We start from the raw sequence: 24,970 nt of genomic DNA on the forward strand, positions 1-24,970 counted from the left end.
CGAAGGGAGTGTATATTGTTGATCCTCTCACTTCCATCACTGCACAGATATCTGCATTGAGTACACAAGTTGCTACTCTGAACAAGTTGAATGTAGCAGAACGTGCAGGTGTGTCGGTTGCCATAGAAGAATCTCGTCCACCGAAGGAGGCTCAGTACATAAATCCCAGAGGCTATGGAAATTAGCGAAGTAACCCTCCGCCCAATACTTATAATCCTGGCTTACGTAACCATGAAAATTTCTCCTATGCCAACAACAAAAATGTGTTGAATCCCCCTCCGGGATTCAATACAAATCAACGTGAATGAAAGGCGTCTTTGGAGGATGTTGTTGCTACATATGCCAATGAGTCTAACAAGAAAATGTCGAGGACTGAAACTCGAATGGATAGCATGGAGACTCATATGTGCAGTTTGGGGGCAATGATGAAATCTTTGGAAACACAGATTGGCCAGTGACCGTCTAAATCGGTATGATTAAAAATCAATTGGCAAGCATAACTGGTCAAGTAATAATATAGTGGACAAAGGTCCAGATGTCGAACCCACAGGGACTGTATAAATATGAATACCAAAATATATTTATTTCTACTTAATCTAGACTAATGAAAAATAGTGATTCAGATTTTAAACTAATAATTAAAATTAAAAATAAAATTTAAATAATTAAAACGCAGCTGAAATTTTTATTTAATTCAAATTTGGGAAAAATTTGATCAAGGACACACGTAGGTAAACACCTAAACCGCATAATGAAATCGAATTCTATTTCTAGTCAGTTTTACACTATGTTGACTATCAAAGTGATCGAATTCGAAACCTCCTCTGTAGACTTGGAATAGATTAACATGCAAGCAAATAACTGGCCAAGAAATTCACAAGACAAATATAAATTCGATAATCAATAAAATCAAATCAAGTCTGAAAATATCAAATAAACAAATCAAGTTTTCTATATAAATTGTATGGCCCAATCATGTGGCCTTGATCAAAAAAGAAAAACTACTCAAAATTCATAATTAAAAACCAAGTTTTAATCATGAATTGAAAAATAAAATAAAAGAGAAGAGAAGAGAAGAGAAGAGAAAAATCTCCCAAGCCTGTGCCGTAGCCGCCTATGCGTCTCTGGAACTAGAGTAATTTGCGAACCCTAAAAAATAATTAAAAACTTCTATTTATAGTGCCCGGATCCCATAATAATTAAATTTCTTCTCGAAATATAATTTCTCGGAAAATTCTAACTTGCGACACGCGCGCGCGCCTGAAAGAGTCCTTGCACGCGCGTAGGCCTTCAACCCAGTGCCTCAAATCTTCTCTCGCGCGCGCGCCCAAAATCATCATGCTCGCGCGCGCTTCCCTCTCAATTTTCTGGAATTAGTTACGGCACTCGCGCGCGCTAGTTAATTTCTGAGGCATGCGCGATTGCGCAATACTTTGACCGGTTCACCTTGCTTCTTGCGCTATTCTTCTTTCCTGTAGCGCGTTTGCGCCTCTTTCTTGCTTGTTTGCACTACATGTAGTGCAAAAAATTTCGTTTTCACAACATTGTTGTGCAAACCCGCTTAAGTCTTTTCTTTTCTTTTTTTTTCTTTTCTTTTCTCTTTTCCTCTCTTCTCTTCTCCTCTCTTCAAAACCCTTTTAAATTTCATTTTTCCTACAAATAGAACCCGGAGAATGAAATGCACACAAATGCAATAAAACACAAAATAATATGAATGCACACAAAATAAACATAAAAATATCACGAACTAATGCATACAAAATGCACTTTTCAACACCCCCATACTTAACTCTTACTCGCCCTCGAGCAAGACATGCAAAAAAAACATGCAAACAAAAGCATAAGTTAATAAGATTCATAAATGTGCACAGACTCCGAGAAGTTCAATCACAAAACCAAAAACACAGACACTCTCAACTTTTCATAATACATTTTCGGTTTAACGAGAACGTGTGTGTGTGAAATGTCATTCCAGTTTCATGCAACTTAGACCGAATTCGTCTCAAATCTGCTTAGCGACCTATGACAAATCAGTGCAAGTTTCACTCTTCAAGTGCCCATTTCCTCCAACGGCCTCTAGACTAAACCCACCTCCCTTGAGATAATGAATTACACACCTCCGGATTTTACACCCGGTATTGCTTTAGCCCCAAAAATTTCTTGCTGGCTTAGCTATAACTGGCTAGGATTAGAAAAATCTTTCTATTTTTTCTTTCTAATTCCCTCGTCTATAGCCCGGTTGGAGCATCAACTCCATTTGATCCGAATGTTTAGCCTTAAATTTAATCTTTTATAGGATTTTAATCCTTTAAAGGCCCGGATGGAATTGTAAAATTTATTTTTTTTTCTAGGTGTGCCCAAGATCATAAGTGTAACTAGAGCCTCATCAAAATTCATAGAACACAATCAAGATCCACAAACCACCTATTCTTGTGCAATGGTCAAACAGACAGAAACTTCCTCAAATCTTTCGCTACAATCCACTGGTCTAACACAAGTGCCTATAAATATTCACGGTTCAACCTGCAGTTTCTCATGTCAAGTCAAGAGCAAAATTTTTAAAAAAATCCAATTTTTTCAAATAAACTTCATCATCATTGGCTATTATGACTCATCCAACTCATGCAAAACAACACAAACAACAACAAAAACAAACTAGATGAAAACAAACACGAAACATGACAGATGCAACAAAAGCACATAGACAATGCAATACTAGTCTACCCCATCATACTTATCCAAAGCATTGACCTCAATGCTCCAGAACAATTAACAGAATGCAAGACAAACAAAAACACAATGAAAATAAAAATAACACTCCCCTGGTTTTCGATGCATCCTCTTCCTTCTTAACAGTATCCTTTGGGACGGTATCAACAATCTAGACATATCAGCAGCCATGACAAACTGGCATGGGAAAGAAACATAAATCAAATAAAAAGAAAGATAAAAACCAAAAACAAAATAAAAAACAAAAACAAAAACACTGGGTTGCCTCCAAGTCAGCGTTAATTTATAGTCTATAGCCCGAATATACTCCTCTCTTGAGTGGCGAAATTCAAGGTGGTTTATCCACCGTTTGTGAAAAACTCGAATCAGTCCTGCACTTGCATGTTACACTATTAAATAAATTGTGCAAGGGACTAATTCCTATCGAGAGCTGCACCTGCTGACATGCATCACCAATAACCCCAATAAAATTAACATCAGAGCGAGATTTTAAAATTGGGCTCTCAGTAGCCGACTTTAGCATTTTAAACACAACTTGCTCATTGTTCAGTCTTAACACCAACTCCCCTTTCTCAACATCAACTAACGCCCTACTAGCAGCAATAAAAGAGCGTCCTAAAATCAACGGAACCTCTAAATCCTCCTCCATGTCAAGAATAACAAAGTTTATAGGATAAATTAAACTATCTATCTTGACTAGGACATTCTCTACGATCTCTCTTGGATATTTAATAGAACCATCAGAAAATTTGGGAGATATAGCAGCAGGTTCAATATTTTCTATTCCTAATTTTCAAGCAATAGAATAAGGCATTAAATTTATGCTCGACCCAAGATCACACAAAACATTTTCAAAATATAAACTTCCAATTTTACAGGGTATAGAAAAACTACCTGGATATTGAGATTTTGTTGGAAACTTCTTTTTCAGCACTGCCGAGCACTCCTCATTCATTGTAACCTGCGTAAGATCATTCAACTTATTTTTATTTTTCAGCAATTCCTTTAGAAACTGCAATGCCCCGATTTGATTATTATTGAGTTTAATCGAGATAATCCGGGTTTTCAGAAATAGAGGATCATTTTGATATTTTGCAGGAGTCATTTTGCAAAATTTGGAAAATTAAAGGATTGAAATGCAAAAGTGGCACTAGTAGAAAAATGGGCTTTTACTTCGTCAGTTTTTACTTCGTCAATTAGTAAATACGAAGTAAAAGGTAACAATATACTTCGGTACTAACCAGGATGAAGTAAAAACACACCTTTTACTTTGGTACTTGAAAAACGCGGGCTTCACTAATTATTTTGGACAGTATTTTACTTCGGCACACTATAATTGCTGAAGTAATAAGTAAAAAAATTAATATTTTTATTATAATTGATGAAGTAAAAAATAAACGGATATTTTTACTCAACACTTGTGAAAAACAACACACGATCCGATCCCCTTTCTTCTTCGTTGTGGGAAAGAAAACCTAGCTAGCTAGCAGCTCGATCCCTTTCTTCTTCAGCCGCCCCCCATCAACCACTGCCGGGAACCGACGCCAACACCCTATTTCGAAAGAGAAAGGTCTTAATCTCTCTATTTTTTTTTTCAATTTATGTTTTACATGTTTTGGAAGATTTCAGTGCAGAAAGTATGTTTCCTTTTCAATCTCTGAACCTTTTTTGCCGAACAAAATCCTTCTCTATTGATTCATTCAACTTAAATATTAGCCATCATTAATTTCGTTTTGATTAAAATACTTCTCACGGCCCAACTGTAAGAGTGGGTGCCCAGTGAGCCAACTGTGTGGCTATGGGCTTTGTTGACTCTTTGTATAAACAATCTTTTGTTTAATATTATTTACACATTTATGGCAATGACTTTATATTACTTCATATTGTTATATTGTGATATACTATTGTTGTTTTGATAAAGACCTTGAATATACTATAGTGTATGTAAGATGTGGTAGAACATGGAGATGTCTATCATGAAATACATCTTATAGTCACTGTATATTCTAAAACCGTTCCTAGTCGATTGAGCCGTCCGATAATAAGGATAAGGATCGCTCGAGTTTGAGACTAGCATTTGCGATGCGGAGTACCACGTTTCATTGGTAGGGAACATGGAGATGTTCGAAGCATGCAAATGGATATTCATAGGATGAATAGTCGAACCACCCTATCCGGACTTACCAAGTGGTTATCACTTATCGAGTGGATAAAGTCCGCGGTTTTGGTTGTACACCATTAGTCCTTACGACTTGAAACATCATGGAGACTCTATATGCTAGTACTGTGCTTTGACTCGTTTACCGACTCTGAGGGGGTCATCAGGTGTCGAGATTGGGTACAGTTACGACACATATAGGAGTCAATGCATTGTTGTCAAGGATTCACCACATACTTGCGAGTGTGGATATCCTATGCGATCTGAGGAGATATTAGTGTGATAAATCTCTGGCCAGAGTAATTGATGTGATTTAAGAAATGGTTTCTTAGTAGCACATGCGATGTCACTAATTTGATCTTCAAGATGTATTGCATAGTTATCGAATCTTGAGCGACTCTCGATATACCAATGGTTGTTGATTCGATCGGGATATATGGATGAAGGGACCGTACTGTACGTTAACCAAAATCTACTGGTTCTTGTAGGCACTATCAGTGATACCTAGGGAATCATGGGGCGATGTTGCTAGGCGCTTTACCATGATTCGTTGGGCAAGTCGGAAAGTGTTGTTCCGAGTCACAAGGAGTTGTGAGCCCACGGCTAGCTGTATCCCTGAACCATTGAGGGTCACACAGTGTAATGGAGTTTTAATCCCCGTTGAGATAGTTAAATTTAAAGAGTTAAATTTAATGAACTAAGGAGTTGGACTTCTTAAATAAGAGTAAGGGAGTAGGATTTCCTAAAATGACATAGGGATGGACATTTTTGGAAACCACTGAATTCGGATTCAGGAAAATTTATTTTGACTTTAAAACGTGCAGAAATGGTTTCTGTGCACATTGGTGAAATCGTTTCATCAATCGGAGTCACGATGAATTTTATATTAATTCTGAACGAGCGGGCTTTGCTTGTCGGGCCCCAGCTTATGACTAATGGGCCCTAAGGTGTTAGTGGCCTGCATTATAAATAAGTTATTTCAGTACAGAAATTACACACAACAGGTCATAATTTTTGAGACAGAAAAATCGAAAAACCCTAGTCTCTCTCAAACATATTTCGGCCGCCCCCCTTCACTCTGCCCGAGAAATTCCGGTCTGTGATTTTGAATTGCAGTCAGGAATAACGAATCAAATTCGTGTATTCTCTTCGCAGAAAACTTCTGATAGATTTTCTAGTGCAATCTATCAGAGGGATTAAACCTCTGTTCGTGGACCTGATTGAAGGCGTTCATCGGTTCCAGGGAGAGACAACAAGAGCAGAATTGTTCTGTTGGTGTCCATTAATCTCGTTGCGAGATTTGAGGTAAAATTTATTTAATTGTTATTTAAATTTTACACACACGTAATTCAATCGTTGTATGGTTGATACCCACACCATGGAATCGTTCCATGAGAAAAATTTTTAAACTTCCGCTGCACCGGGTATCAATCGTAATTGGTCTGGGAACTCGCCAGTTTTCCAACAGTGGTATCAGAGCCAGGTTGCTCAGATCAATCGATTGAATAATCAATTGTACAAAATTTTTGAGTCTCGGTTTATGAAACAAAATAAATATTTATTTTAATATTTTTATTAATTTTAATATTTAAAATTTTATTTTTGGTCCGGTCAAAAATTGTTTTTGATTGGTTCACGAGATTTCGGATCGAATTGTTCGAGTCCGTAAATTTTAAAATTGATTTTGGATAAATTTGAATTTTTGGAAAATTTTAATATTTTATCCGTAAATTGAATTTTGAAATCAATTATTTTGGTACAATTGATGATAAGATATGATCTTATGATATATTAGATAAAATATGATTTTATTTGTAAAATTGGATTTTATAGATAAAATATGATTTTATTTGATATGGAGATAAAATATGATTTTATATGTGAAATGTGATTTTATATATAAAATATGATTTTATCTTGTTTAAATTTGAATTGCCACAGCATGTTATCCAATAAATTATTTTGAATTAAATGTTATTGGATAAGGATGATCGATTGCCATGACCAATTTTGTAGGTGTATGTTAGGAATTTACATTTTGTCTTTATTGTTGTTGGTTTTATTAATGGGCCTGGTTTATGGCCCGATATGAATGTCATATGTAATAAAAGTGGGCTTGGTTTATAGCCCGTTCCCACCCCCTAAAAATGTATCCCCTACTTGTCATTGTTATTTAATTGTAAATACATTAGATTTAGTGGGAGATCAAGATTTGAAGATGGTGGGCCCAGCAGACAATGAAGACTGAAGAAATGTAAATTGGAAGCATATGTAATAGGATTGCATTTGCATACTGCATATTACCTAGGATTGGACTAAGACCCGTGATTGGCAACCACGGGTCAATTAGAAATGGAATCGATCATCCTATATAATATGTGATATTATGATTGTATGCATGTTTAGACATAAATTGCGTGAATCCGGCAATGCATGCAATAAATTAAATATGATGAGACAAATATTTTTATAAATAAAATCCCTCATTTTAAATATGATTTAAAATTTATATCAAGATAAATAAAGGAAATTTAAATATTGTTTAAATGTTCCTACCTTCCATCAACGGTCAATGTATGTGATGCTACCCGCGGATACGGTCCGGCTCATATTATTGGGGGGCCCGTCCGTCGGAAAGCTGTACATTGGATCGACAAATGTTGTAAGTTGGGTGGAACTCCCATGGGATCGGCTCATATTATTGGGGGATCCACATGGCGACCGTCTATCACAACTTAATATTGATGGGTCATCTTGACATGTCACTTTAAACGGCGTCATATTATTGGGCCCTTATTGGACATGAGGTAAAAACATGGGGTTGCTTTGGAAGCAATTGGGCTCTACCTTTTGAGAATTATGGTTGGCTGATATTATTCGGGACCATAAGTTTGTCAATTGGACTCCATGTTCTCACTAAGGAAAAAGTTTCCCGTTTTCACTAGAGGGTGGTGAAATCGTTAAAATAGTGGGAGTGAGATTCATAAAATTAAATTCGCCTATTTTATGTCTTAGTAAATTGTTAAACAATCATCGATAATTGTCTGTTTTATCTCAGTAATCCACATGTTTCTGTTCTCCAACAAAACAAACTTATTGACGCAAACAATACAGAATGATTCCATAAGTTAAGATTGTCCTAAGTTCGGAAAAAGATTTTCTAAGTGTTAGAAAAGGCTTCTCCGAAAACAGCCCCGGCTGATGTAACTAGAGAAATGGTTGGACCATGATCTCAAGGCAAAATGTTACATACAAAATTGGACAAGTCTAAACAAGTTTGCCATCACTGCAAGAAACCCGGTTATTGGAAACGTAACTGCAAGGAATACCTCGAGCAGTTGCGAACTGCAAAGGGTATGTTATTCATTGAAATAAATATTTTTAATACTACTTCTTGGGTATTGATACCAGATGTAGATCTCATATTTTCAATGAGTTGCAAATGATGATAAGAAGTAATAGGCTTAGAATGGGTGAGACCCAGCTGAGGCTCGGGAATGGTTCCAGAGTTGAAGCTACGGCCATTGGAGATGTTTGTTTGATTTTGCAGAACGGTTTTAAATTATTGTTGAGAGATGTTTTATTTGTGCCAGATTTAATTAAAAACATTATTTCTATTTCTATGCTTGATAGAGATGGTTATTCTTGTAATTTTGTGAATGGGATTTGCAATATTTACAAGAATGAATGTTTAATTGGAAATGGACAAATTGAAAACGATCTATACAATTTAAAACTAAAAGACGTTCCAGTAAATTGTATTGACAAACCGGCGACAACAAACAAAAGGAAAATCGATAGTCAAAACCCGGCAAACCTTTGGCACGCTAGACTAGGTCATATTTCCTCAAGGAGGATGAACAAGCTAGTGGGAGAGGGCATGTTTGATATGTCTGATATTAACTCTCTACCTACTTGTGAATCCTGCCTAAAAGGGAAAATGACTAAATCTCCTTTTAAGGGGAAGCCTGAGCGTAGTCAAAATCTGTTGGATTTGATCCATACAGATGTTTGTGGTCCATTTAGAGTAGGGACTCAACATGGCCACACCTACTTCATTACCTTTACTGATGATTATTCAAGGTATGGGTATTTATATTTAATGAAATATAAGTCTGAAGCATTTGAAAAGTTCAAAGAATTCAAGGCTGAAGTAGAAAACAAGCTAGGTAAAAGTATTAAAGCACTTCGATCGGATCGAGGTGGAGAATACTTGAGTACCGAGTTTTTGGACTATCTAAAAGAGAATGGGATTCTCTCTCAGTGGACTCCTCCTATGACACCACAGCTTAATGGTGTATCGGAGCGTCGTAATCGAACTTTGTTGGACATGGTTCGATCTATGATGAGCTTCACTGAGCTTCCACCTTCGTTTTGGGGCTATGCGCTTGAAACGGCGGTATTGTTGTTGAACAACGTCCACACTAAAGCAGTGGACAAAACACCATACGAGTTATGGAATGGCAAAGCTCCTAAGTATTCGTACTTGAGGATTTGGGGATGTCCTGCTTACGTGAAGCGGACAGTGGGAGATAAGTTGGATAGTCGATCCAGCTTGTGTTATTTTTTGGGGTATCCGAAGAATTCAATCGGATATTATTTCTATTATCCTGCTGAAACAAAGGTGTTTGTTTCACGGAATGCCACCTTCTTGGAGAAGGAGTTCTTATTGGATAAGAAAGGCGAGATGATGGAACTCGAAGAAGTTCGAGAGGAACCCGAAATACAAAATAACGATCCCACACCTCAGGAACCATTGCTGGACACGCCTGTACCTAGAAGATCCGAGAGGACTTCTAGACCTCCAGTTCGATATGGTCTTCTTCTTGAAGAGGGTCAAGATGAACCCGACATTGGATGTGATCCAAGAAGCTTCAAGGAAGCAATTTCTGATGCGGATTCGAATTTATGGCTTGAAGCTATGCAGTCTGAATTGGATTCGATGCATACTAACCAAGTCTGGTCTTTAGTGGATCCTCCCGATGGAATTGTTCCAATAGGGTGTAAATGGATCTACAAAAGAAAGCTTGGGCCTGATGGTAAGATATTGACTTACAAGGCGCGATTGGTGGCGAAAGGTTATACTCAAAGGCAAGGAGTTGACTATGATGAAACCTTTTCACCAGTCGCAATGTTCAAGTCCATAAGAATCCTAATTGCCATAGCTGCATGGTATGACTATGAGATATGGCAGATGGATGTGAAGACTGCTTTTCTTAATGGAGACATTAAGGAAGAAATCTATATGAAGCAGCCTGAGGGGTACACATCCATGGGAAGCGAGCATAAGGTATGCAAGCTTCAGAGATCAATTTATGGTCTAAAACAAGCATCAAGAAGTTGGAACCAGAAATTTGATGAAACAATTAAAGACTTTGGTTTCATCAAGAACCCGGAGGAACCTTGCGTGTACAAGAAAGTAGTTAAGGATGCAGTGACATTCTTATACTTTATGTTGATGACATCCTACTCATTGGGAATGATGTAGGGATGTTGCAGTCAACAAAGATATGGTTATCAGGTAGATTTTCGATGAAGGATTTGGGTGAGGCATCCTACATTCTTGGGATACAGATCTATAGGGATAGATCTAAGAGAATGATAGGACTCACTCAATCAACCTACATCGATACCATATTGAAACGGTTTTCAATGGATGGGTCCAAGAGAGGACATCTACCCATGTGTCATGGAGTTTCTCTATCCAAGTCTATGTGTCCCAAGACTGATGCAGAGATAGAGAATATGACACATGTACCATATGCGTCAGCTATAGGTAGTATCATGTATGGGATGATATCTACCAGACCGGATGTAGCATTTGCTCTGAGTGTCACGAGCAAATATCAGTCTAATCCTGGTCAGATGCATTGGAAAGCCGTGAAGGACATTCTTAAGTACTTGCGAAGGACTAAGAATATGTTCATGGTTTATGGAGGACGAGAACTCAAACTGGAAGGCTATACCGACTCTAGCTTCCAAAGTGATGTGGATGACTCGAAGTCAACCTCTGGATTTGTGTTCATGCTCAATGGCGGTGCTGTCTCTTGGAAGAGTTCCAAGCAGGACACCACAGCGGATTCCACCACTGAGGCTGAATACATTGCAGCATCAGCTGCTGCTAAAGAGGCCGTTTGGATGAGGAATTTCGTCCAAGAGTTGGGCGTCATTCCTGAATTTGTTGGTCCAGTCCCGGTGTACTGCGACAACACGGGTGCCGTTGCTCAAGCAAAGGAACCAAGGTCTCATCAAAGATCCAAACACGTACTGAGGAAATACCACATAATCCGGGAGATTGTGGAAAGAGGAGACATCAGTGTCGAACGAGTGGCCTCTGCAGACAATATCGCTGATCCACTTACTAAGCCTTTGCCAGGACCATTGTTTGACAAACATCGCGAAGCAATGGGTCTACGTAGTATGACTAGTTGGCTATAGGGCAAGTGGGAGATTGTAAGAGTGGGTGCCCAGTGAGCCAACTGTGTGGCTATGGGCTTTGTTGACTCTTTGTATAAACAATCTTTTGTTTAATATTATTTACACATTTATGGCAATGACTTTATATTACTTCATATTGTTATATTGTGATATACTATTGTTGTTTTGATAAAGACCTTGAATATACTATAGTGTATGTAAGATGTGGTAGAACATGGAGATGTCTATCATGAAATACATCTTATAGTCACTGTATATTCTAAAACCGTTCCTAGTCGATTGAGCCGTCCGATAATAAGGATAAGGATCGCTCGAGTTTGAGACTAGCATTTGCGATGCGGAGTACCACGTTTCATTGGTAGGGAACATGGAGATGTTCGAAGCATGCAAATGGATATTCATAGGATGAATAGTCGAACCACCCTATCCGGACTTACCAAGTGGTTATCACTTATCGAGTGGATAAAGTCCGCGGTTTTGGTTGTACACCATTAGTCCTTACGACTTGAAACATCATGGAGACTCTATATGCTAGTACTGTGCTTTGACTCGTTTACCGACTCTGAGGGGGTCATCAGGTGTCGAGATTGGGTACAGTTACGACACATATAGGAGTCAATGCATTGTTGTCAAGGATTCACCACATACTTGCGAGTGTGGATATCCTATGCGATCTGAGGAGATATTAGTGTGATAAATCTCTGGCCAGAGTAATTGATGTGATTTAAGAAATGGTTTCTTAGTAGCACATGCGATGTCACTAATTTGATCTTCAAGATGTATTGCATAGTTATCGAATCTTGAGCGACTCTCGATATACCAATGGTTGTTGATTCGATCGGGATATATGGATGAAGGGACCGTACTGTACGTTAACCAAAATCTACTGGTTCTTGTAGGCACTATCAGTGATACCTAGGGAATCATGGGGCGATGTTGCTAGGCGCTTTACCATGATTCGTTGGGCAAGTCGGAAAGTGTTGTTCCGAGTCACAAGGAGTTGTGAGCCCACGGCTAGCTGTATCCCTGAACCATTGAGGGTCACACAGTGTAATGGAGTTTTAATCCCCGTTGAGATAGTTAAATTTAAAGAGTTAAATTTAATGAACTAAGGAGTTGGACTTCTTAAATAAGAGTAAGGGAGTAGGATTTCCTAAAATGACATAGGGATGGACATTTTTGGAAACCACTGAATTCGGATTCAGGAAAATTTATTTTGACTTTAAAACGTGCAGAAATGGTTTCTGTGCACATTGGTGAAATCGTTTCATCAATCGGAGTCACGATGAATTTTATATTAATTTCTGAACGAGCGGGCTTTGCTTGTCGGGCCCCAGCTTATGACTAATGGGCCCTAAGGTGTTAGTGGCCTGCATTATAAATAAGTTATTTCAGTACAGAAATTACACACAACAGGTCATAATTTTTGAGACAGAAAAATCGAAAAACCCTAGTCTCTCTCAAACATATTTCGGCCGCCCCCCTTCACTCTGCCCGAGAAATTCCGGTCTGTGATTTTGAATTGCAGTCAGGAATAACGAATCAAATTCGTGTATTCTCTTCGCAGAAAACTTCTGATAGATTTTCTAGTGCAATCTATCAGAGGGATTAAACCTCTGTTCGTGGACCTGATTGAAGGCGTTCATCGGTTCCAGGGAGAGACAACAAGAGCAGAATTGTTCTGTTGGTGTCCATTAATCTCGTTGCGAGATTTGAGGTAAAATTTATTTAATTGTTATTTAAATTTTACACACACGTAATTCAATCGTTGTATGGTTGATACCCACACCATGGAATCGTTCCATGAGAAAAATTTTTAAACTTCCGCTGCACCGGGTATCAATCGTAATTGGTCTGGGAACTCGCCAGTTTTCCAACAGCAACTTCTTTTCGGGAGTATGAGAAACGACCATTTAGTTAAATCTTTGAAGTGCAAGGTTAATCATCATACATATTTAGTTTTTCTTGTCAAAGGACGAACCCTATATATCTCTGTGTTTAGGCCCGCGAGCAAATGTGTTCTTTAAGCTTTGTTCCCGTTAAAAAAAAATCTTTAGTAATTCAGGTTTTGATTTGATTCATCGTCTCTCTGTTCCATTTGTGTTAGTTGTGTTATTGTGATACTCTATCTATATAGTTATGCTTGCGCATATAGAGGAGTGTTGTATGTGGTGTGTGTGTGTGTGTGTGTGTAAATATAGTTTATCTGTGGAGAAATTTGGTTTTTTAAACATTCTGTAGGCTAGATTTTGTTTTGGTTTGGGTTTTACTTTAAAATGCAGGTATTTTTTTTCTTGAGTGGTTTCCACAAATATGTACCTTGAACATTGAAAATTATAAAGCATATTGTGGTACTAGAGCTGCTTTAGGTGTTTTGAAAATAGAGAAATGTCAAATGTTAGCCTTTTTTCTTAAAGGAAATGACTTTGAGTTAGTCGCCATATCATAGTTTTCATAATTATGCTATTTCTTAAAGCGCTTAGCTTCAGTTGTTCAGAATGCATGAGTTGTTGTGTCACACAGTAGCTTGGGAATGATGTCAAATAATTTGTGCGAGTTGCTATTTCAAGTAACAACATTTTTTACGTGAGTATATTCTATGCCATTGTGGTTAGAAGCAGCTTTGGTCTTTGGTTAGAGAGTTTTTCATGTAGGGGCTTGGGGACAAGTTAAGTAACATGTAAGGGTTTTATGCAAAATATAATGGGAAATTGATACTGAGTAGATGACAGTTTGAATGGAGGAAACACTGAAAAAAAGTTACCTATCAATTCGTTTGGTCTTTGGAGTGTTGGATCCAACACTGGACATGCCTGAATCATTCGACAATATAATGCTAGTAATTTATTTTATGTTGCTTTCTTTGCTAAACAATCTACTGTTCTGTTAGTTACCACTCCATCTGGTGTATTTTTTTTGGTTTTCCTGCACTATAGCTTCTGTTGCTTCAGCAACAATTTGACAAGTATTTATTATTTCCCCTCGCGTAAACATACAAACAGTACTTATTATATTTTGTTGATTCAAATTGTGTCGTACATTATTTAATTTCCTCCTATTAACTTACTTGATTTAAAAAAGATGCAATTTTCCCTTGTGAAACGTAGGTTTACTCAATATGGCATGTTATTCCTTTCAACATGTATCAATTTCAAAGAGGATTCGAGATGCACAAAGAAAATAATTGTGATATTGTGTTGGTTTATACTCTATACACCAGTAGGGCAATGATAAAGCATTTGATAGTTTTCTTTCACTCACAATGAGCTAAAAACTATAGCATGTGTTATTGATTTTGCTGCAGCTACTTTTCAGACACAAGCTGAACTTGAAAGTAGCATCCTAGCTCTAGCCGCAACAAAAGCAGGTATTTTTTGAACTTTTTCTGCTTCAGTGGACGTTTAATGTGCTTTGAAATTAAACCTGGTCGCATATTTTCTCCATGTGCTTACAATATTTTGATTATATGATGATTCATTGTTCGCATTGGGAATTTCGTTTCTTATGCTTGTAATTGTGCTCGATAAGACTGCTAAATTAATTTCCTAGCCTTTGTGCTTGAAAAATTAAGTTATTTGTCATTTTTTGTTTAAATAAATTAATATTTTGCATATTATATTTTTTATTTTTGTTCACTAGTAAAATTAATTTCCCGTTTTTACTTTGAAACCAAAAGTATTCATTCTTGATTTTGAAAATAGTTTACTGTATTAGAGCTTGGCTCGGTCATATTTGAATTTAAAATTTTTTTCTGGAACTATTCCTAAAATTAGCATTGATTTTTGGAGTCACAATGATTTTTTAAAAAATCCCTTTGGTTTTTAAAAACCAAGTAACTAGTGCTTGAAGTGGAAATCATTCATGATTCTTGTATATTAATCTTTTAGTATTTGTTATTATATATAAATTTCATAAATTTAATTGTTTGTTGAAGATAAGTTGTGAATTATGGATAAATCTTGGATTCGCTCGGATAGAAGATCCAAACAGTATCAGGAGGGTGTTGAACAGTTCATCAGCAGTTGTTTGCAAAATCTCCACGTTGACCCCAATTTCATTCATTGTCCTTGTTGCAAATGTATAAATCTAAAAAAAGGACCGGTTACATCGATTCGAGAGCATCTTTTTTTTCATGGTTTTAGTCAAAATTATGTTAATTGGATTTGGCATGGCGAGTCTGCCGAAAATGATAGAGTAAATTGGAGTACCAACCAGGATCCAACTTATGATTATCACAAAGACTTTGAAACAACTAATATGTGTGAGGCAGCATACGAGAACTACACAGAAAATCCAGAAGAATTTGTGAAGTTTTTGGAGGACGCAGAGAAACCATTGTACAATGGATGTAAGCGTTACACAAAGTTGAGTGCACTTGTAGTGACCCTTACCCGGATCACCTACTAAACAGAACTTAGGCATGCAATTAACTTAATAAAACAGATATCAGAATAAAACTGCGGAAACCAATAACATTATACAATCCCAAGTAAAGGAATCTGTAATTATCCAATAATATACAACCAAATCGAATAGCTGTATAAACCCAAACAACAGTAATAAAGCCTAGACGAAGCTCCACCCGGCCAACCACTGACTAGCCCCTCCTGGATCCACCCTCCTCATCCAATCGCAAACCTGCCCCATGGAATAGGGTGTCCAGAAAATACAGAGTACGAGACGTGAGCATAAAACGCTCAGTGCGAGAGTATGAGTACACATGCATGCAAAGTGAACTCCCTATAGACTCGAGGTCAAGGATCAGATAACAGAGACAGACCGGGCCCTGGTATGTAGCACGCTGTGCCGTCGCTTCAGGAGGTGGCTCCCATACCGAGATAACTGTGGATACGCCGGACCCAAATCGATGGAAGTCCATCCACTAACAGGATAGGGTAAAACCCTACTAACAGACATCTCGAAAGAGATACAGCAAGATGCAAATGAATTCAGCATAATATCATGGCATATAAATCATGCAGTCACGTAATACATGCATACTCAGTCAGGATATCTCGAACAGTACTTTCGTACCTCAATACAGTGCAAGCTCTACCAACTCTAGGTCCACGCCTATAGTCTGCTCTACACTTCCAAATGATACTATTATCATTAAAGTGCTCTAAAAGCCTTAACTAAGCTATTGCATACTCCTAAATATTTATAGGAAGCAAAAGCTATACCTTCGTCCGTCGTTAGCCCTTTGATGTCGATGCCTCCAGAACTTGGGCACAACTCCGCTACGACTACCGAATGTCTAGACGACTCCCGGTTCAAGCCTAGGAAGGCTAGAACAACTCGAATATGACTAGAAATAGAGAGGAAATCCGGAATTGGCAAGGAGAAATGAAGCCTCGGCCTTCTATTTATAGACAACGATCGGAGCCTCCGATCCTCGATCGGAACGTCCGAACTTCGATCGGAACGTCCGATCCTGCCATCGGAGCTTCCGAAGATCCTGATCTGCCACGTGTCAAAATATCATTTGTTGACTTCGGATAGGGGTGATCGGAACGTCCGATCCTGAGCGGAGCTTCCGATCCAGCCACACGTCATGGATGACGTAATATCGATCGGTGCCTCCGATCGCTCATCGGAGCTTCCGATCCTGTTCGGAGCTTCCGATCGTCCCTTTGGAGCTTCCGATCCGTCCAATCCCCAATTTATTTAATTAGCATTAATCCTTTAATTACTCAATTAGGGTACGGGCTACTACATTCTCCCCCACTTAAGATATTTCTTCCTCGAAATCAGATCTTAAGTACCGAATGCAAATACAGAAATCAGAAAAATTCTTTATTCAATCAAACGTTTACAGAGTTTGCAACTGAATACAACTTAAAGAATGAAATCAAAACAACTCAGGATGGTCTTTACGCATCCTGTCCTCAAGCTCCCAATTAGCTTCCTCAGTGCCTCGGCGCTGCCACTGAACTAAAACCAAAGGAATGACTTTGTTCCGTAAAACCTTATCCTTATAATCAAGGATGCGAAGAGGTTTCTCAACATAAGTCAAATCCTTGTCTACCTGAACCTCAGACCGCTGCAGAATATGAGATTCATCCGCCACATACCGTCGCAACAGAGATACGTGGAACACGTCGTGAATACTGGATAGATGCGGTGGCAAAGCTAGTCGATAAGCCAAATCGCCAATGCTCTCCAAGACCTCAAACGGACCGATAAATCTGGGAGACAACTTGCCCTTAAGGCCAAATCTGAGAATCTTGCGGAAAGGTGACACTCTCAGAAACACTTTCTCCCCGACCTTGAACTGCAAAGGCCTACGCTTGATATTAGCATAACTGGCCTGACGATCCTGTGCAGTCTTAATCCGTTTCTTGATCTGATCAACAATGTCTATCGCCTGCTGGATAAACTCCGGTCCTTCAGCCTGTCTCTCCCCCACTTCTTCCCAGAAGAGTGGAGTACGACAACGTCGCCCATACAACGCTTCAAAAGGTGCCACCCCAATAATAGTGTGATAGTTGTTGTTGTAAGCGAACTCGATCAACGGCAAATGATCCTGCCAGGCTGAACCAAAATTCATGACGCACGCTCTAAGCATATCCTCTAACGTACGGATAGTGCGCTCTGACTGACCATCAGTCTCCGGATGATAGGCTGTACTCAAACTGAGAGTAGTACCCATCGCACGCTGAACACTCCCCCAGAATCTAGAAGTAAACCTGGGGTCCCGATCGCTGACAATGCTCACAGGCACTCCATGAAGTCGGACGATCTCCTGAATGTACATCCGTGCCATGCGATCCACAGAGTACTCTCGGCTATAGGCAATGAAATGCGCTGACTTGGTGAGTCGGTCCACCACAACCCAGATAGCATCACAGTTCCTCGGGGATACCGGCAAATGGGTCACAAAGTCCATAGTGATAAACTCCCATTTCCATTCAGGAATAGGCAGACTGTGAAGCAATCCTCCAGGTCGTCGGTGCTCTGCCTTGACCTGTTGACACACCAAACATCTCGAAACAAACTGATAAACACTGCGTTTCATTCCCTTCCACCAGAAACGAGTACGTAGATCCTTGTACATCTTGTTGCTCCCAGGATGAATACTCAACTTAGTGCGATGTGCCTGAGACAAAATCTCCTCTCGCAACTCTTCATCCTGTGGAATCACAAGCCTACCAGACAAACACAGAAAGCCGTTTGACTGATAATGAAATCCAGACGAGCTACCCTCGTTAGCTAGATGAGCTAAACGCTGGGTCTTTGAATCAGACATCTGAGCATCTCGGATCCGCGAATACAAGGCTGGCTCAGATAATATCGCAAACATCTGGATACTCTGCATACCTTTCTTATGCTTGAAGGTAAAACCTGAAGTACAACAGTCACTAATCGCACTAGACATCGAACAAGTCTGAAGTGCGGATAGTCGCACCTTGCGACTCAAAGCATCAGCGGTGAGATTAGCAGCTCCTGGATGGTACTTAATCTCGCAATCATAGTCCTTAAGCAAATCCATCCAACGTCTCTGCCTCATGTTCAACTCCGCCTGAGTGAACAAATACTTGAGACTCTTATGGTCGGTGAAGATCTCAAATTTCTCGCCATACAGATAATGACGCCAGATCTTCAAAGCGAACACAATGGCTGCTAACTCCAAATCATGGACTGGGTAGTTGTCCTCGTGAAGCTTTAGCTGTCTAGAAGCGTATGCGATCACATGCCCATTCTGAGTCAGGACACAACCTAACCCCTGAAGAGAAGCATCCGTGTAAACTACATACCCTCCAGATCCTGACGGTAATGCTAACACCGGCGCAGAAGTCAACCGCCGTCGAAGCTCACGGAAATTCTCCTCACACTCGGAGGACCACTCAAAATCCACACCCTTGCGGGTAAGCTGCGTCAACGGTCAAGCTAACTGAGAGAAGTTCAGAATGAAGCGACGATAATACCCTGCTAGACCCAGAAAACTACGGATCTCAGCAACTGTCGTCGGACGCGACCAATTAAGTACCGCTTCAATCTTGCTTGGATCAACAGAAATCCCTTCCCTGGATATGATATGGCCAAGAAAGACCACTCTATCCATCCAGAACTCACACTTGCTCAGCTTGGCATATAACTGTTCATCTCAAAGAGTCTGTAGTACCAACCGCAAGTGAGAAACATGCTCTTCCGTATTACGCGAATACACCAAGATGTCGTCAATAAAGACCACGACAAACTTGTCCAAATACTCCCTGAAGACACGGTTCATCAGATCCATGAACATAGCCGGCGCATTAGTCAAACCAAATGGCATCACTAGGAACTCGTAATGCCCATAGCGAGTACGGAATGCAGTCTTGGCTACGTCCTGATCACGGACTCTCAACTGATGATACCCAGATCTCAAGTCAATCTTGGAGTAAATTGATGTGCCCTGCAGCTGGTCAAACAAGTCATCAACACGAGGCAACGGATACTTGTTCTTCACAGTCACTCGATTCAGCTGCCGGTAATCAATGCACAGCCGCATCGACCCATCCTTCTTCTTCACGAAGAGAACAGGAGCTCCCCAAGGAGATACACTAGGACGAATGTACCCCTTGTCCAAAAGATCCTGTAGCTGATTCTTTAACTCACGCATCTCTGACGGAGCCAGACGATACGGTGCTCTAGAAATAGGCAAAGTACCCGGCATCAACTCTATGCCAAACTCGACTTCCCTAGCAGGAGGAAAACCCGGAATCTCATCAGGAAACACATCTGGAAATTCATCCACAACAGGAATGCTCTCTATCCCAATACTCTCAGCGGACAAATCAACTGCATAGATAAGGTAGCCTTCCCCGCCAGACTCCAGAGCTCGACAGGCTCTCAAAGCTGATACCAAAGGCATCGGGGGTCGCGCTCCCTCACCATAGAAAAACCAACTCTCACTCCCTTCCGGATGAAAGCGTACTAATCTCTGATAGCAGTCCACTGAAGCTCGATAGGTAGTCAGCACATCTATTCCCAGAATGCAATCAAAGTCGTCCATCGCCAGGACCATGAGATTCGCCAACAGAATGTTCCCTTCAAACTCTAAAGGGCAACCCATCACTAGACGCTTAGCCAAAGCAGATTGGCCCGTCGGAGTAGAAACAGACATCACTACGTCTAGTGCAATGCATGGTAATCTATGCCTCTTAACAAAACGTGCAGAAATGAAGGAATGAGATGCACCAGTGTCAATAAGTACAAGAGCAGGTATACCATAAAGCATAAATGTACCTGCGATGACTTTCTCATTCTCCTCCACAGCCTGATCATGTCTCAGGGCAAACACCTGGCCAGAAGCTCGTGGCCTCAAATGAGAACTCCCAGCAGACTGTCCCTGCGACCTCTGCTGAACGGTGGCCTTAGAACCCGATCCTGAACCAGATCCAGAACCGCCTCCCCCAGACTGTGGACAATCCCTTCGGATATGACCAGTCTCTCCACAACGGAAACAAGCTCCAGAAGCTCTGCGACACTTGTCGGATGGATGGTTCTTCCCACAGTGATCACACTTGTCCTTCTTACCATAACGGACAATACCTCCAGAACCAGAGGAAGAAGAAGATCCAGACTTCTTGAAAGTTTGGGCACGGGGACCCAAAGAACTAGCAGGTCTCGACTGAGAGAAAGACCTGTTCCGCCGAATGCTGTCCTCCGCCTGGTGACAACGGCTCACCAAACCCTCGTAGAACATGTCGTCGCCAACCGCCACATGGTCATGGATCTCAGGGTTAAGGCCCTGAAGGAACAGATTATACTTCATCTCTGAGCTATCAGCAATCTCGGGGCAATAGGATAGCAGATCAAAGAACCTCTGCTGATACTCATCGATAGACATAGTTCCCTGTCGCAGACTCAGTAGCTCGCCTGCCTTCGACTGTCGGAGTGCAGGAGGAAAATACCTCTTTTGGAAAGCTGTGCGAAACTCGGCCCAGGTGGCCACTCCCCTCGCCGCAACAAAAGGTGCAGAAGTAAACCTCCACCACCTGCGCGCACGCCCATCCAGAAGATAGCCAAGGGTCTCCACCTTCTGCTCCTCGGTGCATTGGAAAGTCTGAAAAGTCGTCTCCATGCGGTCTAACCAGTTCTCCGCATCCTCCGGAGACTCACCTCCAACTAAGGGCTTAGGACCCATAGCTAAGAATCAACGCACAGTGAAACGCTCATCGTCATGTTGACGATGACGCCGTTCTCGACGAGGCTCCCGGTCGGCATCACCCCAACGCCTACTAACACTGCCATGAGAACTCTGGTTGTCACGATTTGACATCTACAAAAATACCTCAAGATGAGACTAAATCCCAAGAAATCTTTTGCATGCTCTGATACCATAAATGTAGTGACCCTTACCCGGATCACCTACTAAACAGAACTTAGGCATGCAATTAACTTAATAAAACAGATATCAGAATAAAACTGCGGAAACCAATAACATTATACAATCCCAAGTAAAGGAATCTGTAATTATCCAATAATATACAACCAAATCGAATAGCTGTATAAACCCAAACAACAGTAATAAAGCCTAGACGAAGCTCCAGCCGGCCAACCACTGACTAGCCCCTTTTGGATCCACCCTCCTCGTCCAATCGCAAACCTGCCCCATGGAATAGGGTGTCCAGAAAATACAGAGTACGAGACGTGAGCATAAAACGCTCAGTACGAGAGTATGAGTATACATGCATGCAAAGTGAACTCCCTATAGACTCGAGGTCAAGGATCAGATAACAGAGACAGACCGGGCCCTGGTATGTAGCACGCTGTGCCGTCGCTTCAGGAGGTGGCTTCCATACCGAGATAACTGTGGATACGCCGGACCCAAATCGATGGAAGTCCATCCACTAACAGGATAGGGTAAAACCCTACTAACAGACATCTCGAAAGAGATACAGCAAGATGCAAATGAATGCAGCATAATATCATGGCATATAAATCATGCAGTCACGTAATACATGCATACTCAGTCAGGATATCTCGAACAGTACTTTCGTACCTCAATACAGTGCAAGCTCTACCAACTCTAGGTCCACGCCTATAGTCTGCTCTACACTTCCAAATGATACTATTATCATTAAAGTGCTCTAAAAGCCTTAACTAAGCTATTGCATACTCCTAAATATTTATAGGAAGCAAAAGCTATACCTTCGTCCGTCGTTAGCCCTTTGATGTCGATGCCTCCAGAACTTGGGCACAACTCCGCTACGACTACCGAACGTCTAGACGACTCCCGGTTCAAGCCTAGGAAGGCTAGAACAACTCGAATATGACTAGAAATAGAGAGGAAATCCGGAATTGGCAAGGAGAAATGAAGCCTCGGCCTTCTATTTATAGACAACGATCGGAGCCTCCGATCCTCGATCGGAACGTCCGAACTTCGATCGGAACGTCCGATCCTGCCATCGGAGCTTCCGAAGATCCTGATCTGCCACGTGTCAAAATATCATTTGTTGACTTCGGATAGGGGTGATCGGAACGTCCGATCCTGAGCGGAGCTTCCGATCCAGCCACACGTCATGGATGACGTAATATCGATCGGTGCCTCCGATCGCTCATCGGAGCTTCCGATCCTGTTCGGAGCTTCCGATCGTCCCTTCGGAGCTTCCGATCCGTCCAATCCCCAATTTATTTAATTAGCATTAATCCTTTAATTACTCAATTAGGGTACGGGCTACTATAGCACTAGTGAAACTGTACAATACCAAAGCCAGGCATGGGATGAGTGATGCTCTATTTTCAGATCTATTAACAGATTTTGGGGATATGCTACCAGATAATCACAATCTGCCATCTTCAACGTATGATGAAAAAAAGACATTGAGTTGTTTGTCGTTGAGCCATGAAAAGATCCATGCTTGTTCCAATGATTGCATCCTTTATAGAAAACAATATAAAGACTGTGTAAGTTGCCCTAAATGTGGCTTGTCGCGTTGGAAGCGAAACAAGAAGAACATTGAGAAAAAAGGTGTTCCTGCCAAGGTGATGTGGTATTTTCCCCCCATACCAAGATTCAAACGTATGTATAAATCTTTAGAGATCTCAAAAAATTTAACTTGGCATAAAGAAACCACAAGAGTTGCTGGTCAGTTACGTCATCCGTCTGATTCACCATGTTGGAGGTTGGTTGATCATATGTGGCCCGACTTTGAAAGTGAGCCAAGAAATCTTCGCTTAGCACTTGCAGCTGATGGCATTAATCCCCATAGCAACCTTAGTAGTCGGTACAGCTGCTGGCCAGTCATGTTGGCCACATATAATTTGCCTCCAAACATGTGCATGAAGAGGAAATTCATAATGTTAACTATGCTCATTTCTGGACCTAAACAGCCAGGTAACGATATAGATGTCTACCTTGATGTGCTAGTTGAAGATTTGCAACGATTGTGGGAAGGAGTTGATGGTGTCTATGATGCTTATCGAAAACAGTTTTTCACTCTTAAAGCAGTTTTATTATGGACCATCAATGACTTTCCAGCCTATGGTAACCTTAGTGGATGTACTACACATGGTTATTTTGCATGTCCAGTATGTGGAGAAAATACTTATGCAAAGCATTTGGAAAATGGGAGGAAAATGTCATTTTTTGGTCATAGAAGATTCTTACCAAGGTTTCATCCCTATCGGAGGCAGACTAAGGAGTTCAATGGCGTAGAAGAAGATGGAGATACACCTACACCATTATCTGGGGTTACCTTATATGACAAGCTTTCGAACATAAAGTGTGAGTTTGAAAAGAAGATCAGTGTGAAAGGTAAAAAGAGAAAGAAGGAGAAGGAGAATAATGTGGAAGGCAGTACAGATGAAAAGAATTTAGGAGCAACAGATTTCAGAAAATGTTGGAAGAAAAAGTCAATTTTTTTCAATCTTCCTTATTGGAAACACCTGCATGTTAGACATTGTCTCGATGTGATGCATATCGAGAAGAATGTTTTTGAGTCCCTCATTAATACTTTGATGAATGTTAAAGGAAAAACTAAGGACAATGTGGCAGCTAGGTTGGACATGCTTCAAATGGGAGTTAGACCTGAATTGAGACCTGAATTTGGAGAGAAAAAAACATATCTTCCTCCTAGTGCATGCATTCACAAAAAAAGAGAAGTTACAAGTGTGCCAGTCGTTAATGGATATAAAAGTTCCAGAAGGTTACTCATCGAACATGAAGAATCTTGTGTCCATGTCTGAGCTGAAGTTGTCTGGTTTGAAATCTCATGATTGTCATGTTCTAATGCAGCATTTCCTGCCAATACTCATACGTGATGCGCTGCCAAAACATGTTAGATACGCCATCATAAGATTTTGCTTCTTCTTCAAAGATATTTGTAGTAAGGTTATAGATGTAGCCAAGTTAGATAAGCTGCAATCTGACTTGGTTGTTACGCTGTGCTTATTGGAGCAGTATTTTCTCCCTTCTTTCTTTGATGTTATGGTGCACTTAACAATCCATCTTGTTCGAGAAGTCCGATTATGTGGACCTGTTTGCTTCCGGTGGATGTATCCATTCGAAAGATGCATGAAAGTGTTTAAGAGTTATGTTGGCAGTCGAAAACATCCTGAAGGTTGCATTGTTCAGAGATATTCAGCAGAAGAACCAATTGAGTTTTGTTCTGAATACCTCAATGAAGTTGATCCTGTTGGGATCCCTCAATCAAT

The 24,970-nt window shown here is 40.4% G+C and overlaps 1 protein-coding gene across 1 annotated transcript; it reads left to right on the forward strand.

Annotated features, from left to right (window-relative positions):
- The first annotated feature begins 23,038 nt into the window (after positions 1-23,038).
- On the forward strand, positions 23,039-24,502 carry LOC140862675 (uncharacterized). The gene has a single exon (XM_073265709.1). The coding sequence runs from the start codon at positions 23,039-23,041 to the stop codon at positions 24,500-24,502; it is 1,464 nt and encodes a 487-aa protein (XP_073121810.1).
- Positions 24,503-24,970: the final 468 nt, after the last annotated feature.

The sequence above is a fragment of the Henckelia pumila genome, chromosome 4 (assembly GCF_033568475.1).
Source record: "Henckelia pumila isolate YLH828 chromosome 4, ASM3356847v2, whole genome shotgun sequence".
Lineage (NCBI taxonomy): Eukaryota > Viridiplantae > Streptophyta > Magnoliopsida > Lamiales > Gesneriaceae > Henckelia > Henckelia pumila.